General features: G+C 36.5%; 1 protein-coding gene across 1 annotated transcript in view; it reads right to left on the reverse strand.

Annotated features, from left to right (window-relative positions):
• The window catches only part of LOC136714098 (lysophosphatidylcholine acyltransferase 1), a 63,258-nt gene extending 49,033 nt beyond the window's left edge, over positions 1-14,225 (reverse strand). The window contains exon 1 of the mRNA XM_066691409.1: positions 13,771-14,225. Within this exon, the coding sequence (XP_066547506.1) occupies positions 13,771-13,896 (126 nt within the window). The 5' untranslated portion in view covers positions 13,897-14,225. The remainder of the gene's footprint in view (positions 1-13,770) is intronic.
• Positions 14,226-18,118: the final 3,893 nt, after the last annotated feature.

An 18,118-nucleotide genomic window follows, 5' to 3' on the forward strand; every position in this document is an offset into this window, starting at 1 on the left:
AATTCATTTTTAATGGTACTGATCCAGCTATTTGGAAACCAGAAAGGATTATGTATAATATTAAAGAAATATGCCTTTAAAATACAATGGAATTTGAACAACCTAATATTTGGAAAGATAAAATGCCCGGTAGAACCGAAAGAGGCAAACACATCTATGCCATTATTTAAAAAGGGCTATTTTAAATGTTGGAGGACAGCTCTTCAGTGTATGCCTACGTAATATTGTATACACAAAATAGGGAGTAGCCTAGATGATTAGTAAGTTGTAGTCAGCTTTCTCTTATTCGTGCTAGAGTAAGCTAATGTTTCAGTTCAGTTCAGTTCAAGATCTCTCGTTTTCTATTGTGTTTTGGCTCAGGAGGGATTATGGCATCACAACTGACCACTTTTAGAACAAACAGGAAATGCAAAAACAATGGTCATACCATTCACCATGAAACAGAAAATGACACTTCAACAGCTGTCATATTTCACAACTTAAGAACTTGATGTTGGATCCTGCTTTTTGCATCTGAATTTTCAAAGAATGCTTACATTTATACATACAAAATCATGTTAATCGTTTAACAGCTGGACTATTGTAATACTGCAGAATGAGGTATCACTTATGTTCTTCAATAGTTTTTTGGAAGTGCACTTCTACACAACAAAAACGAATTTAAGACAAACATATTTTAGTTTCTACTGATTAAATTCAAAAAAGCAATGGTAAAATGGTAAAAAAAAAGCAAGAACTACAGTTGGTGTTTAGTATAGCTGAGCAACAGGTGAAAGCTTGTTAAAGTTCAGTGTCAGTATTAATCTTGTTTTGACATATAGGCCTATTCTGCCTCATTCAATAGATAAGACGGAAATGTGGGAGATGTTAACAACAAAATTTTCCAAGTAAGCCACTGACACTATCTGAGGCCTGAAAATCTGATTATATTGTGATACAACTTTAAATTAATATATCACAAGAATAAATAAAAAAAGTTTGTTCGTCATTGGGATTATTCATATGGTTTCTGGCATTTTGTACGTAGCTTTTAAATAGAGCTAATCATAAGGACAGATTCCAAACGCACTGAAATACTGCCAATTAAACTACAGGCCAACCTGCAAATTAGTGCTCTCATTATTATTTTTTAAAATATATGCATTCTGAAAATGAGTACAAAACACAGATAAAAAGGCAACATGCAGTCTGGGATTGAGATTTAATTATTTAGTAAGGGGCACGCATTGTCATCTCTGGAAAGCCGAAATATACTCCTGGGGTTGCCAGATGTTTACAATACATAATACATTTACAGCTTATCCCTGTGCTGTTATTATTCAATTAAATATAGCCTGCTTAGTGCTAGTCCTTATCCAGTTTTCAGGCACATGTGCATCCAGGGTTAATTAAAACATAATTATTAAAGATAAAATGTGAATAATCTTCTCTCATCATCAACACAGTGCCAACGAAAATAATATCTCGGCAACTCCTTTGTACCAACTTTTGTACACCAAACGGACAGCATTGCAAATTGAAAATGGTCACAGAATTCATATTTACTTTCTTGCCTCTCGGTGCAAACTTAAGCGAGCAAGACGATGGAGCCGTTTCCAGCCAAACTGCTCTTTGCTTCCCCTAAAGGTTCACGAAGCATAGAGACCCAGGGAAGAGGTTCCCGTACGCAGCTATGATTTATTGACCTACAGCTTCAAAGGGATATAGATCTATAGATAGCTTCCTTCACACAAACAACTCTATCGCAGATAAACAAACGGCTCCAGATAGTCCAACGCAGTCAAAGATCATTCAATCATATAATCAAACTATAATTTTAAGTATTTTTTGCAGCCAGACAAAAGTAATATGCGATTACTCTATCCTGAAAATGAAAAGCGATGTGAAAGTACCCACCACAGCAGCCTATACACAACTCCACATTCCTCCTAATGCCCTATCCTCGTCCGTTTCCATAATCTGTTTGACACAACTGGGTAATCTGTCTGGATTACATCTACTGGAGAATGCGTCACTCGCTGGACACATCACTGTCACAACTAAGATTAAGAGAGATCAAGGCCCTTTCGAAATGTCAGGGAAGAAAAATACCCTAAACTTCTATTTTTGTTGTATTAACTCTTCCTCATTCCTGCTATATGTCATTAATGTGAAGCCAAACATTTATATAGTGTAAAACCTACTACTGCGATTATTATTAGGCGTAAAAAGCATTTTAAAATTAGTACAGAACAGATACAAGCAAGGGTCATCTTAAAGTGGCTACTAAAAAATAAGAGAAAAACATTTAATTGAAGCCTGCCCCCACAGAATTCAACAACAGAACATTACAATGGATATAAACGTGTATTGTATCCTGAATGCATTGCCAAACTGGGATATGACGTTCTGTTAAAAATGCTGAGGGAGGTGTTTTTTGGTTTAAGGAGTCATTTACAATTCAGATGCAGCCTGAGCACTACCTGGCCTTGATGAATCATCATGCAAGTAAGAGAAGGCAGGCGCTTTAACAACACACTGACTTGTCAAAGACATGGGCCCATTCCTTTGAGCTGCTCAGGCAGATTTTCCATTGTTGTCTAATTTTAACTTTTTCTTCTACTGGTCATCTGGATGCATTTAAGTCTTCCCTTTTTTTGATGCTCGTTAGTCATACATTATTTTAAAGAAGCTGGTTAAGTCAGAAAGGCTTAGTAACCAGCCACAGTTACTACTCAGAAACTTGCGGTAAATGGTTTGCATCAACAAAATCACTTTAATGACTAGTTTTTTTAAGTTTATAGGAGGGCAATCAGGATTTTATTTTATTTCTGTTTTAAATCAATGTATAGCCTACATTTTAATTGCCAGCCAATTCAAATGTATAGTATGTTGACCAGAATTAATTCAAAACTTGACTGAACCAAGTTAAAATAACTAGTGAGTCACCATGTGAATAATGTATGAATAATGTATCTTATAGGAAAGTAAAATGATTAGATTTACATTTACTAGATTATTATAGAATGTACAGATAATGCAAAATTGAAGTTATCAATATCTCCCTTCTTCTTCTAGAATTTAGTGGGTTATTTTTATGTGGTGTTCACTAGCCACGAATGTATCTCTTACTAATAGTCTTAATTAACGTTGGTAATATATTTATGATCCACATGAGTATGCCCGAGTTGACTTGACAATATGTCTATTCGAGTATGAGAATGTGAACCCATATACATTAGTTGCTTTAAAACCCTGGTATACACTCAGTGCCCGTAGCTGTAATTACACAACGTGATGTTTGACAAGGGAAGAGCAGCTAAATGGTTCGTTAAAAGCAGAAGTGACAGCAACATAAACAGGAAATAGACACAAGCTTTCTGGAGACCTCAGATGTCTGCTTCCACAAAGTGTTAAGTGTAAAAGAGTGAAACACATTTTCTGATTCAAAGACAGCACCAATTAAATTACAGTTCTGTAGATGTGCACTACTTCCAATTCATGTTTGAATCATTTACTCCTTTGTAAAAGAAGTAACGAGAAAAAACGTTAGAATTGTAATTAGTCTTGCTCAAAATTACTCACAGGCTTAAGGCGGGGTGGATCTAATGTTGAGTATTAGCATTTATGTCCATCACAAGTTTTATCTTAAAAGCCGTACACAAGGTTCTCAAATACAGCAAGGTCCTACAGTTGTTGCCCTGGTACTCTTTAAACAAGACCTACACAAGTAATGTGATATAGGCTATTTTATGCTCAGAAATATGGGAAAACTCTATTATTTTATACTAATGCAATTGCTCAGCCATTGCTTATTCAGTCTGAGCGATCCTCCGGCTGCACCCCGACTTTGGCTGAATGAGGCCATTACTGGTTTATTGACCGGGCTTTTCCTCCGGTGCAGGCAAATCACAGCTCAAATTCACTGAATGAAAGGAGGTCCCTGAGAGACAATGGTTGTAAATGAATCAGAACGCTTTGACAGCCCAGAGGCCTGGAAAAAGGGAACAGAAGGAGCCGAATCCTGCTTTGCCCTTAGTCAGGGCTCGTGAATTATTAAAATAGGCTTGGCAACAGGAAGGCACAGATTATCAGAAAACAAAAGGGTGAAGAGCGGGAGCATGGTCTGAGGCTCCAAAACAGATTTCTGTCTTGTGCGTTTCGCAAATGTAAAAAAAAATATATATTTTCCAAACTCAAAGTGGGCATGTAGCTGTCATTAACAGATGATATCTCAGTGTGTTGTGTTTTTATCATCTTTAATAAGACTACCTGAAACCAAGCAAGGGTCTCCGGGACAGCTCCAGAGCTCCTTAATCCACTTATATATATATGGCCATTAAAAACACTGTGTACACCGACAACAAAATACAAAAATTCACATTAAAACAACACTAACAGACCACAAGTAATTCCACAAAACCAAAATAATAGGTAAACATAGACTATATCTCAATGATTCCAAAGAGCATGACACTCTAAATAATAGTTATCCTTAAAATATTGAAGTATGCCTCTTGCATATTCATGTTTTGTTTAAGATTTTACTTGATTGCTAAGACCTTGCAAAAATCAAGCATGAATTAGCAGCACCCAGTTACAACAGATCCAAATGTTTTTCTAGACTCACTCCAAGTATATGAACAAATCAAAACAATTAGGCCGAGCTTTATTATGATTCTGAGTTTGATAACAATGTTTATTATGGATTCAATGCATTGATGTTTCAGTTATAGGTTGTCTTTATGAACAGACATTGTTTAACTTACGTCATTCAAGGTACAGTGTGCTGGTTATGCGTCTCTACAGAAGTTAAATATTTACAGTTGGTGTGTAAGATGCTCAGTAAAAGCCCTTGTTTGCATGTACTCCAACAGCATACGTGCACAGATATGACCCACATTGAACAGGATATGTAGTACCATGATCAAAATGAAACAGGCCTGTACACTACTGACACCTTTTTGTATTTATCAATCTAGAGCAAACAAAACCAATTACATTCTTTAAAGTCTTGAGACTATCCAGTCTGAAAGAAAAACAACCAATTTCCTTACAAGCACGAACCTCGTCGGCTTTTTCCCTATTCTTTTTCATTTTTGATCTCAATATTTAATGATTTAGAAATATGGAAATCAAGACCTCTCACAGAACTGCTTTTGATGATGTCTGGCCTGGGCTATCTAATCCTCTGAAATTACATTCATTGGTCCAGGCTATGGAAGCAATTCAACTTTCATTGAACTGTTCCCGTCTACCATTTCAAACTAAATACCACAAATGAAAAAGCAGTCCTCTACAGGGACTATACTTATACTTTTATCTTGCTTAGGACTTCTCAGTTTCCACTGTATTAAGATGACAACAATATAGACCACATTTATGATATTATTGATTTGCTTGAGACAGTTTAATACCAGCACACATTTCTTTTTATCAAACTAATAATACAAATTCTAGAATTCTAGAGAAAAACATACTTTACAACAACTGCTGACTGAAAATGTTTGCCTAATAATACTTCCGGCTATGAAATTATGCTTCCCTGATACTGCTGGTATTTTAAGAAGTCTCTGCCAAGAGACACTAGAGCTGTCTAAAAGATAATAAATGTGTAGAAAATTGTTCTTGTGATAACATAATTAAAAGACTATCCTCATGAAAGAACAATGAATTATTGCACATAACTGCAATCACAACTGAAGACTAGTAAGTTATAAAAATATATCTACTTCACATACAATACAGTACAATACTGGCAAGACTGTCTTTGATTTCCTTATACCTTTTACATACAAAAACTACTATACAAGGTTACAATTATGTCACTTACCAAAATGATACACAGATTTTTACTAGCCTGACAAAAATATTGCTAACCCAAATTATTTTCACAACATTGTGACAAAAATCACATAAAGTAGCCTAAATAAATAAATGTATACTATTGCTCCACAATACCAAGACTAAATTTAGTATCACCATACTTGATACTGCCAGGATACCACCAGAAAAGAAACAGAACAGTAAAAAAAAAAATCCTGGTAATTTTGAAATACTTTTACTCATATGAATATTATGCACCATATTCCATTAAAACAACAAATCGAACATGTTTTACTGTTTTATCACGAAAAAGTGTTTAAGTCAACATGCCTATCTTTTTGTAGGTTTCAAAATAAATGACTTTCTTTTGCTGATAACATATCAATTGAGAAAGCAAACTGCAGAATTTGCAATTAAGTAAACTTACAAATAATTGCAAGTGCAAAAGCAAATTCACAAATACAAAATGAGGGGTCTACAAAAAGCTACAAAACCTGGAAAGGGGGAAATAATTTGTATAATTTGTGTTCATGTTTCCCCACAACAAATTTAGTAATAATGATGCACAAAAGTTATCAAGTAGGCTCCAGTTAAGAATCCCCAATACGGAGGAAGTCTTCAGTCAAAGTGCCAGGTGGATTATGCACAGATCACATGATGTACATATAATTCTCAGTGCCAAAAACATTTACTGTTAAGCACTATAGATTTAGGTCAACTAGATCTAAAGGTATAGAAAAAGATATCTCTGACTGATAGAAAATAAGTAATATTTAAACTGCTGAACAATGATTGAACTTTTATTTGATTTAAGCAGGTTATTGTCCCCATATCTTGACAAATTTGATTTATAATCTGTAGTATCTGTATGTGTGACAGAAATTCAGTCCAAACAGGCTTGAATGCATCAATCAACAAGTTCACATCGATCCCACAAGTTTGCTTTTGTTGCTAAATGTGTGCGTTTCAGAAATGCAGTCAACAGCATGATACAAATATTGCAGGTCTGCATTTCCTAGAGGGAATTATTGATTTAACAGTTGAGGATCTTTAGGGATAAGCAGCACAAATCAGCTAAACGCAAAATATAAATTACAAACCTGTACCCTTTCACATTTGATAGTAGTAGAAAATGAGTTCTGACACTAAATTATAATGCGATAGGATACAGGTTTGTACATCTTACGGTTAACTTAACAGTGAAGTTTAAATGCGGTTGCCTAGTTACTTGAAATAAGTACAATTGTTCCTCCTTCAATATTTGAATTTTTTTGTGTGTACTCATCACTGTTAAGCTTATGGATTTGTATTAGTAGTATTATAAAACTAGAGACTTCAGTTTTTCTTTTCTGCTTGCTTGATAATAGTACTCAATGAATAAGAACCCACACCCTACCACATATTACGCATCAAATATCTTTGTGTTGTTCGAGTCATCAGAAAACGGTGAGAACTACCTCAGCCTACTACACTGCAGTGGCACCCTCCCTTTTAATGACGTACCATTTCAAGGTTTCTCCACTACAGGTTAACCTGATCAAAGACTTCTCCTTTTCACCATAACTATAATGCCCTCCCCATTTTGCTTCAAATGTGCCCATTTAAACTGCCAAGGCCAAAGTCAGACTTGCTTGCAATTGGATTTAGTTTCAAGTTACCCGTGTGTAATATTCTGTTACAAGCTAAGCAGGATTAGGCTCAAACCAAGAGCAGTATTTTCTCTCCTCTAATGTCACCATGCAGGTGGTGCACAAGAGTGTGCCCCCATCAAACTGCAAGTATTCACGATTACTATGATCCAGCGCACTTGTATATTTATGAGTTTCTATCTCCACTGTGCTTCTTCAACAGCTGCACAATACTCCCCCTCTCGCAGGATCAATTCCCTTAGTGAAAGATGCATGCCAGCGAGACCTGATACAGGTGACAGTGTCCAAGCTGGGGTACCACACAATGCTTTGCCAACATTTTGGGTGTAGGAAGAACATAGGCCTACTGGAATATTTCAGCAAACGGATGACATGGTTATATTGGCTCCAGTAAATTACAGCCTACAATAAGCCATGTTCCACTCCACAAAACATAGTCGTGCGTCTGTCCTTCAGTCAGGTATGAGGTCTGCAGGTCTGCAGGTTCAGTTAGGTAAGAACCCACATGCTGTCTGGTCCATATAGTGTTGAGAGGATGAAAGGATATCTCATAGTAAAATGGCTGCTAAAATATGTCAAATGTGATACGCAATATTATGCACTTACACAAAAAAGACAACATTGAATTAAATATTTGTAGGAGGGGCATGCTGTTGATTAGCATTGACTAAAAACATAAAAAGCTATAATAAATGCATGGGGAAAAGAAGATAAAATACAGAGATCAACAAGAGGCAGTTAGGAATTATTTGAATTTCATCTATTTAATAAAGGAGAAGCCTAGAAAAGACCAAAATCAATCAAGTCTCCCCATGAAAAGTTTCCTCCGGTGCAAAATTCTTCATAAATCATGCTCTTGACGGCTTAAAAAATGAGACTGTACCTTCTCGTACACAACTCGAGGATAATACAGTATGTTATTTTGAAATGGTAGCTGTTGAAAAAACATTTTGCACTACACAAAAGCTTAATCCTCCTACCTGCAGTGATCAATGAAGCAAACAAATACAAAGACAATACAAGATGTTCACTGAAATAAGAGGACATTTATCTACTGCCTGTAGATAAATATGCCTATGTTCCTGTAACCTCTCTTCAGGCCAGTTACCACCTTAACCGGTGGGCCTTGCAAATCTATTAATTCAGGGCTGTCAACAAGTCAGACAGGGACTACGCATTTGTTTCCTAGCAGTCAGTCAGATATAGATCTGCAACAGCAAGGTTTGCTAAAAAATAAAAATAAAAATCTGAGATATATGAAAAGGACCATCCACAGTTATAAACAGAAAAACAAATACAAAATATTATTCGGACACTTTCCAATGTATCATATCTATTGTTATAAATTAAGAAGCACCAGGAATTGTAGAAAGCAGACTCCAATGCAAAACATGTCTCAAGGGCATCATTCAAATGTCCTAAGTTGTTTTTCAGGATTGCTGATATGTGAATTCCAGGATGTGCAAAGTAAATAAGATATATTGAAGGGGGGGGGGGACTGTGAACATAACACACTGATCAGACAAAATCAAAATATGAACACAAGCACTTACAAATTAAAAACACAATATTTGATCAGGTGTTTTCATATGGGTAAAAGCACATTTTGTGATCGACAAGTGGATGAAAGCTTTAATAAAGGCCAGACCCCAGAACCGAGAGAGATCACAAGTCCTTCAGTTAGTTATCAATTATGTATTTGCATCTACATGTGGAATTGGTAGCAGTAAACCTAGCAGGGCAGACATGTTTTACGATTATTGCCTTCTTTCATGTATCTGTATTTAAATTTGGGATATTATCCTATGAAGAGTATGAGGAAGTTATATGAGATTAAGATTTCTAGACATGGCAGTTGGTCAGTGATTTACGATGTGAATTAAATTAATGATATCGCTTTGGGTTTTCTGTAATCAGCAAAAGAAAGTCTGTCTGCAATAATGCAAAGGTCCATTGCCATGAAGCAAGAACACGTTCAATGCAGCTAACCTGCAAAACTGAGGACCTCAAGCCTCAAACAAATGCTGGTCGCCAGTGGATTCGGCGGTAAAAGTGAAATGATCTTCTACTCCCAAATTCATAATATGAAGCATTGTGCTTTTACTACAATAAAACCCAAGCTACTGTTAAAACAATTTAATTCACTACCAGTTAATCTGCATGCATTATCTATCTGCATGCGATTCTTTAGCAATCCTTTGTTTGTAAAGGTTATAGAAGACAATTCACTACAGCTTAGCTTACATTTCCCTTTATCAAAGCAAGCATGGTGAATTGTTTTAGACATTACAATAACAGATATGAACAAGATACTTTGCAAGAGACCAAGTTCAATAACAAATGGCTTTATTAGGAATCAGGTTCTTCAATGAATAATCAAGTTGTATAAGATGTATAAATTGATAAACAAGCAATGTTCAAAACACAAGAATGAGTAACTCCTTGATGATCTTAGCAGGTCAGCAGTTGGAACAAAGTGTGAATCATTATATGCGATTAGTGGAGTCAGAGCTCACTGCTTAAAAATGTGGTAACAAGATGTGAAATGACTTGCATTCACAGTTAAATAGGTCTCAAAAGATGTTGCTTTATGCAAAGAAAGCGAGCAGAGTATGGAAGTGTGTAGGGAGAGGGGGTGGTGATGGGAATTTAGTTCTTACAAACTATAACAAAACAGTTAGATTATCAAGTGACAGATGTAACAATACAAGGGCACTAAAATAAACTGGTAATTCAAGGACAGAGAACTTCAAAGAAACATAGATAACATGTATGAGACAAAATAGAAAAAAAAAGTTAGTTAATCCTGCCTTATATAGAAGCTGAACCTAGAAGTGTTTGTGCACATATTAAAGACTAAGTTAATTTCCATGTAAAGATAAGAAGGCTAATGTAGCAAATTCAGGTCTAAAATAAAATTACATTGTGGGTTTATTCTACGCTTCTACGCATTGAAAATCACCACAAAACCAAAGCGAATTAGAATTAGAATTCAGACTGCAGCACGTATCCTGTCACCATCGCTTCATTTTAACAGTGTTCCTTAAAATGAATTAAAACAATGTTTCATTCACCTTCAGACAAATCATCAAACTAAATCTCAGGTGTTCAAAAGTGGCAATTTGGGATTGATATGTAAAAATAATGTATGTAGCCAGTAAAAATACAACGTACGTAAAATCTTGCACGTGCACACTTGTGTTACGATACTATAGCTTGAGTTCTTTACAACAAATGGTGCTTATAAACATGCACTGACAGAAAATATTGGTAATTTACAACAAACAGCTAATGCACTGTGCAACAAATCTGAACTTCTACAAGTACAGCAGGAAATACACTGGGAAATTTCAGAAATAAATCACCCTGGGCCCAGACCACATCAAAACGCTGACCTACCTGCATAAAATGTTGAGAATTCTGACCTAATGTACATTTGTGTGCATTTTAAAAAGCTGAGTAACTGAGCAGTAAAACGATCCAAAACAGGAATGCCCAAGGGAGGCCATCTTGTTACAGTTGCCTCCATAATAATTATGGTTCACTTGTTTTCTTGTTTCAGTCTGAAACAGATAAAACACACTGGTTGTAAACAAAACAAATGTCCAATACATAACCTGTACATTTAAAAGTGGACACTAGACATAACACTTGGGAATAGGAATCATCAGAATGCATTTCCCTGGAAAGAGCCTTGCAGAATACAGGGTAATGTATTGTACTAAGTATGTTTCACTTCATTTTTAGAAGAGCCTAACTGTACTATAGTATAATAGTATAATACAGGGAAGTGAACTAGAACTGACCTATGCTCAGTGTCAGAAAGCCTCTATTTGTACCATGTATCATTCACTGACCTTGTAAGTGGGTACTCTGACTATTTTGAAACTGAATACGTGTGCGTACACACACACACACACACACTATTAAGACAAACTTTACTTTGAATAACCGCAATTCTATTAGACAGAAATCTATATTAAATTATGATGCTCAGCTCATCCTAACATGTTATACCTGGAATGCAAATTTAGTTTTTGTCCCGGAAGGCCACAATTCAGAAGGATTTAAATCATAGACTCTTACACTACGAAATACTGCTTTAATATGTCCACGTTAGTAAGGAGAAAAATAACGCTGTTGAAAGTTCAGATAAGATAGAAATAAAAATGTTGGGGAAAAAAACTCTCCTGGGACATGAAACAGTAACTGAATCATCTGGATGGTGTTTTCTGAGAAGAGTTTATAATGATACAAACTGAGGTCATTTACACTTAAAACAGAAGAGTAACTGCATGACTTCGTATTGATTAGGAAGAAATGAAAGACATTGCTCTAGTGGAGAGTCAGAACAGGAATTACGTATCCAAATTTGTGTTTTCGTGTTGCAAATCACAACTGCTTTAATTGAAATAAAAATTACGACTTGATTGCAAAACCCTGTATTAAATTCAGTCTTATATGCAGGATATGCAACACATAACCTCTTCCTCCATCATTTTAACTTCCCTCAGAGTACACAGCCTGAACAAACACATACTTTTGTGTTGCTCCAATATTGATGGCAAAAAATTATAATCTAAGAAGCCTCTTCTGCACAAAGCCTAGTGTACACAAGCTTGTTGTTGAACAAACTGTGCATCACAGGGTTTGGGCAGCGCACTGTCAGAATTCATATTTAAAACCTGATACAAACGTAAAACCACCCACCTGGCAACACCATTATGAATCACAAGTTCAAAGATGGCATCAATCTTTGGATTACAAAGCAATAGCACTGTTTTACATGTACTGCTTTATTGCCAGGTACTGCCATGCCAAAACCAATTGTGTAGCCTATTGCACTACATTACCTGTCTGTAAGTGTAGGCCTATGCATTTCATTAATTCATCCATCCATCCATCCATCCATCCATCCAACCACATATTATTTGCAAACAAGGTACCAAATGCATTTAAATGAAAACCGAACTCTGTGAATTTGCAAATGTGATACCTGCGCTAACTAAATTAAATACAAATGCTAATATGTGACATATTACAAATGCATTTCATATTTTCTTCCATACAAGAGACCTGTGTAGGCCTACTGATTGTTTTAGTCTATCCAAAAATAGTATAATGTATGTTTTAGCTTCAGTCATTTGGCAGAGGGGTCAATCCAACATACAAGGGGTACAGCTTACACAACAGCAATATAAGCACACTAACTCCAGTAATAATAGGCATACCTCCAAGGTGTATAAGATCATTACATGACTTAATGCATAGAAGATGGGTGTGCTTTGCAGGTTTCATCTTGATGAACAGGGCTTACACAACAGTTGAATACACCTTCAGCTGGATTGGTATTTACATTGAATCTGAATGTGAAAACTTTCCCATTGTTTTATATAACTGCAAATATGTGTAGATTTGCAAACACCAACCCAAATACGAACAGCATTGGCATTTGACCCCTAGTCTGATTAATATAGCCTATGCATTGGGGGAAGGGGGCTATTGTCACTGTAGAACGTAAAAACAATATTTTGGGTAGGCTACTGCCTGATCAAGCAGGATACCTTATAATACATGATATGTAGGCACGGTTTAACAGAGGCACACAAGTGCAGGATGAAGTTTTGTAACTGATTCTCCTACACATACAGGTGGGCTGCATGATGCGTTACTGTGTATGAGACGAGCATAATGAAGCAGCCGTGCAAAACGTCTAGTCATAGGAATCCTGTCTCTTCCCCACACAGACAACACTGCTATTAAAATAGATGTTGGTTTTTTTACACAGCATTAAACTCAAGCTGACAGATAGACGCTTCCTGCTTGTGAATACAGGGTTACACTAGTTGAGATGAAGGATTTGCAATACTACCATCAGTCTGGATGGTTCAATCTTTGGTAGATTTTTTTCCTCTCTCTCTCTCTCTCTCTCTCTCTCTCTCAGACTGAATCCTCCCACTGCTCATGAAAGACAAACCTCCTTTCCAGATCACTTCCTTGCTGGCCAAAGTGACATGTGCAAGGGGCCTTGGGCTCCCATAAGCACCCCCATTCTCTGGTGGTAGCAGGTACAGTTATTAATCATGATCTGCAACCCCGTTAATTAGACTTACATATCATTAACCTAGTTTCGAGTCTCCCAAGTCTGCCAGGCAGCAGGAGCTTCAATGCGATTTCCAAAACACCCATGCACTGCACTTCGGTGCTGTTGGTCTTGGTGTGTGCCTCCGTGCCACTGTAGCGGGCATTGCCCACATGCAACACGGCTCCCTTTGTGATCGGCTGTAAAGCTGGGGTTGAAGTGCCGAGCTCTTACCTTGGCTTTCTGCAATGGGGTGAATCTCAAGTCGTGCACAAAGGGGTTCCGGAAGGGGGGAGCCAGATCCTGTTTCTCATCCCCATCTACTGCTGAGCACCGTCTGCTCCTTTTCGACAGCCTCATCCTCAGAGCTGGGATGGGATTTAATCATACAAAAAGCTGCGGCGCGTTTCTGCCCTGGTCTCCGCTACGCAGCTCGACCAATGCCCTTGCTTTCGGGAGCTACGTTTTTATTTTTTGTTGTTTTTTTATTTATAGTAATATGTTTTTTTTTTTGTTTTTTTTTTATTTTTTACCTCAGCCGCTAGATGATGCAAGGGGCTGGAGGGATGCAACGCGGATCATCTATGTCGAAATTGCCAATTGCTTTTTCCCTTTACGCAACGGTGGTCCGAGCTGGATGGCTCTTGTCTTTTCTCTCGTTGGTTGAAAACAGGATCCCCCAGTCTGGTTTAGTGTGACCGAAGAGCGCATGCGTCGTGTGTGCTGACGGTGTTGACGTCACTGCTCTCAGGAGGCGAGCCGTCGCTTGATACTTCGGTCGCGGGCGTCTGGCGCAGATGTCCGCAGGTCTGCGCGGGTCTGCGCGACTCCACCAATGGCGTCGGTGGGATTCTGCAGATCTGCGCAGATCTTCCGACAGCTGCGCGACGAGAACGCGACCTTCTTTGCAGCCGACGGCTCGGAGCGGCCATCAGGCTGTACAAAGCAGCAGCAGCGGAGGAAGGATTGACGTCCCGATTAGTTCCTTGGTGACACACAAGCCAAGCAATTATGCTTTTTACAACACTGAATTATTTTTAACGTGAGGAATTTATTTTAATTTACAAGGGCGATCTATACACTGATCAGTGGTCAGGCAGTGACGGAAGACGGGAATTTATTTTATTTATTTATTGAACTCTAAATGTACTTTGGCCGTATCAATTATGTTCTGTTATTAATGTTGTGGGCAGAATTTGTATATTGCTTATTGTCTACTGTACTAAACAACATGTTTGTTAACAGTCTAAAATATTGCCCGTTAAACACTGATGTATTAAAAAAGTGGTATGTAAAATTCATCCAACATTTATGTTTGAACTCAATATATGAGCCCTACCATCAGCAAGATATTAATGACTGATGTTTTCATTATTACATATAATTGGAGGGCAGTGTAGGAATCAGAAGCAGCCATTTTAATAAAATATGCTGTGCATAATAATAGTAATACATGATTGGGTTAACTGAATTGGGTGGCATGTGTAAACACCCCATCCATTCCATGTATTGGACTAAGTAATACAAAAATGAAATAAAACTGTGTAAACCCTTTACTGACACTATATAAAAAAACTCACTTTCTGTACTGGTCTTAGAAAATAACAGCATCTGATGAAATTGCATCATTAACTTTGACCCTTCTCTAAACTTTTAGAGGAGGGGCGGTAAGCAATGATAAAATTCCAGAAAGTTATAGAGCAGTTCACTGCCTGCTGGATTGTTCTGCCTGTGTGTTTGTGTGTATGTCATTCTAAGTATTGGCTGAGTTTTAAAAATATGCATGGCATGCCAGTAACAGATACTCACAAACATTTCCCACAATTTGCAGGATAAACCAATAACAGCTGGAGAGTGTATAAGTATATAATAATTCATTTAAATACAAAGGAAGTCAAAAGGTGGATCACAAAACCTACCTTAGATTGAGTAAGTAAGTCTAGTATTATAGCCTACATTAAATTAATCTGTAAATTGATTTGTTTGGAAGGAAATACCACAGTTACAGGGTCAATCCAATTCTGGAAATGATAAAGGCAATGTGTTATTAGAATTTGGCATTGAGAAACGTCTAGGTTAAATAAGATTGTATGTTACTCTTTGTAATTCATTTACAGAACAAAGCACTAGACTTTAAGAATATGTTTTCATAAAATAGACGATGTACTTTTTTTAAGAACGGTACATAAATATATTATCACCACCATTTATCTAAAGTATTTCTAACATTGTGTCTTAATGTTTGTCTTGGCCAATATATATATATATATATAAACCCTCATGAATACATACACTTAAACAACACTAATATTTGTAAGGAGCATGTCTACACACACCAACATTCCTCTTCTGTGAATAACTGTTATATCTGATATGCTGTCGAAACTCTTATATGTCAATTCAAAAGACTCCTAGCTGTCTTTCTCGTTCTCTCAAGATCATGTGTATTTGGAAGAAGAGCACTCACCCAAATACATACCGATAGACAGATAAATATAAATCTTGTACTAAAAGAATACTTTTTACAATTTCAGGGCAATATTCCCTCAGTATGGAAATGTATTGTTTGATGTAAGTTTTGTTTAGGTTTGTTTTACTAATTGTCATTGTCTTTAATAGTATCATATATATTTCTGGGATGGTTGTGGCATAGGTAGTTTTCATAGGTCTTGTCATTTATGTACGTCTTGTTTACCTATAGGTTCAATGCTAGTTTTATTCCCTGAAATTGTCTTGCATTGCATTAAATCTGTGTGAACTATTCGACTGTATCCTAAGTAATCTCAATACAGTCCCTCACTTTGCATCAGATACATACTGAATTGTACTACCTAAACATGAAAAAAATTCTATGTATTATGCATCGCATGACAAATCATTTTTACTTATGTTGCCGATATTCTTTAATAGGGAAATACATATAGTATACATTGATAGAATGTGTAATGAATAAGTGCATTTATCTGCATTTCTGTGAAACTCACAATGAGCTGATCTCTCCTGGCAGCTTGTCATATCTGTCAGTCTGTCATTCTCTTCATCTCACAAAATAGGTCATGAATACTGTTGTTACATAGGTGAGCCTCACCATAAACTGTCTACAATAATTATTCAGTTTGTACTTTGTTGATTTGCACCTAACGTGTTTACACTGGATGAGACTGATGCGAATAAAAGGCTTGTTTGTATTTACTGTACAGAACAGTCAACTTTGGAAAGAAATCCAACACATTTTCTGCCCTGATATCTAGAAACTATCTTTGAATTTAAAAAGATTGACCAAGGTTTTATGCCACATGTGTTCAACTAGTATAAACCCACTCTGCACCTCTTTATGTTCACAGTCCTACATTTAATAAACATCTACTTGAAACAGAGGATATTTTTTTATTGGTGAGACCAATTTGTATTTTTATTTTTACGGTTGATTATTTTTCTTTTCATTTTGAAATTGACATTAATGGTCTCAGCAATTCGTATTGGAGAGACGAAGACAGCATAGACATCCTCCAAAATATGCCTTGGCAGGCCATCTGCAAATCACTACTTTCTGGGGACTGTTAAAGCAGCAATGCAAGGAATGTTAAGTCAGAAAGAAAGTACATGCATGACCATCAGCACCATACAAATTATAGTCCCTGCCTATAAGAAACAAATAAAAAATAATTGCAAAATTGTACACTAATAGGCAGGTTGATTTATTCTTGCTAAAATTGGTAGATGTTTTTGGATTTAAAGAAGATTATGTTAATGTTACATGATAAACTACATCTGTGGACATTTATGGCCTCGTTACCATGATTAATTGATGGATGTTAATGTTCGGTGATCATGCCAGGACTTTATCAGAAATAATCAACCACTGATTATGGAAATTCAAATGGTTTGAAGAACGGACAATACTCTCCTGAAAACTTCAGCAATTATGCTCTCCAGACCATTAAGAGTGCTGTTGCTTTTCAAATGAAGTGAATAAAAAGGGAATGACAATGACCCCTAATTGTTTAAAGAGACAATGAATCCCATATAATAAATCTCAAAGTGATTCCTCTTTCATATGCGAGAAGTCTTTCCATCAGCCATCTTGTTACAATCTCCATGGCTGTGTTGTAGTCTCTATCAGCATAGCTTACAAATTGTCCAATTTATGCAGCTCAGGCAGGAAAGAGCTGGGGATTTAGACTAGTATTCATTGATGCTGGCATGCTTCACGATTTACTGCTGGCACACAGTGACCTCAGAACCTGGCAAATTCAATCCCGAGTTTAGGAAATACAAACTGGGATCTGTTCATTTGTTTGGCTCTTACAGTTTACTCCATTCTGCCACACAGTATACTAAAATGTGTTACTGTTAAGGATAGTGTAATTAAGATATAAATGTACTATACTCTGCAATAATTATAATAATAATAATGTTCTACCTCATAGAGCATAATGCAGTGGAAACCTACTTTAGTGTTATTTAGTGATTAAACAAAGCTAATGGACCTGTAATGACTTGTTACATTAATCATCTTTGGTTGATAATTGTGTTGAAGACTATTACATACTCTACAGTGTTTTGCATTATTAATTTTTTG

This window comes from Amia ocellicauda, chromosome 18 (assembly GCF_036373705.1).
Source record: "Amia ocellicauda isolate fAmiCal2 chromosome 18, fAmiCal2.hap1, whole genome shotgun sequence".
NCBI lineage: Eukaryota > Metazoa > Chordata > Actinopteri > Amiiformes > Amiidae > Amia > Amia ocellicauda.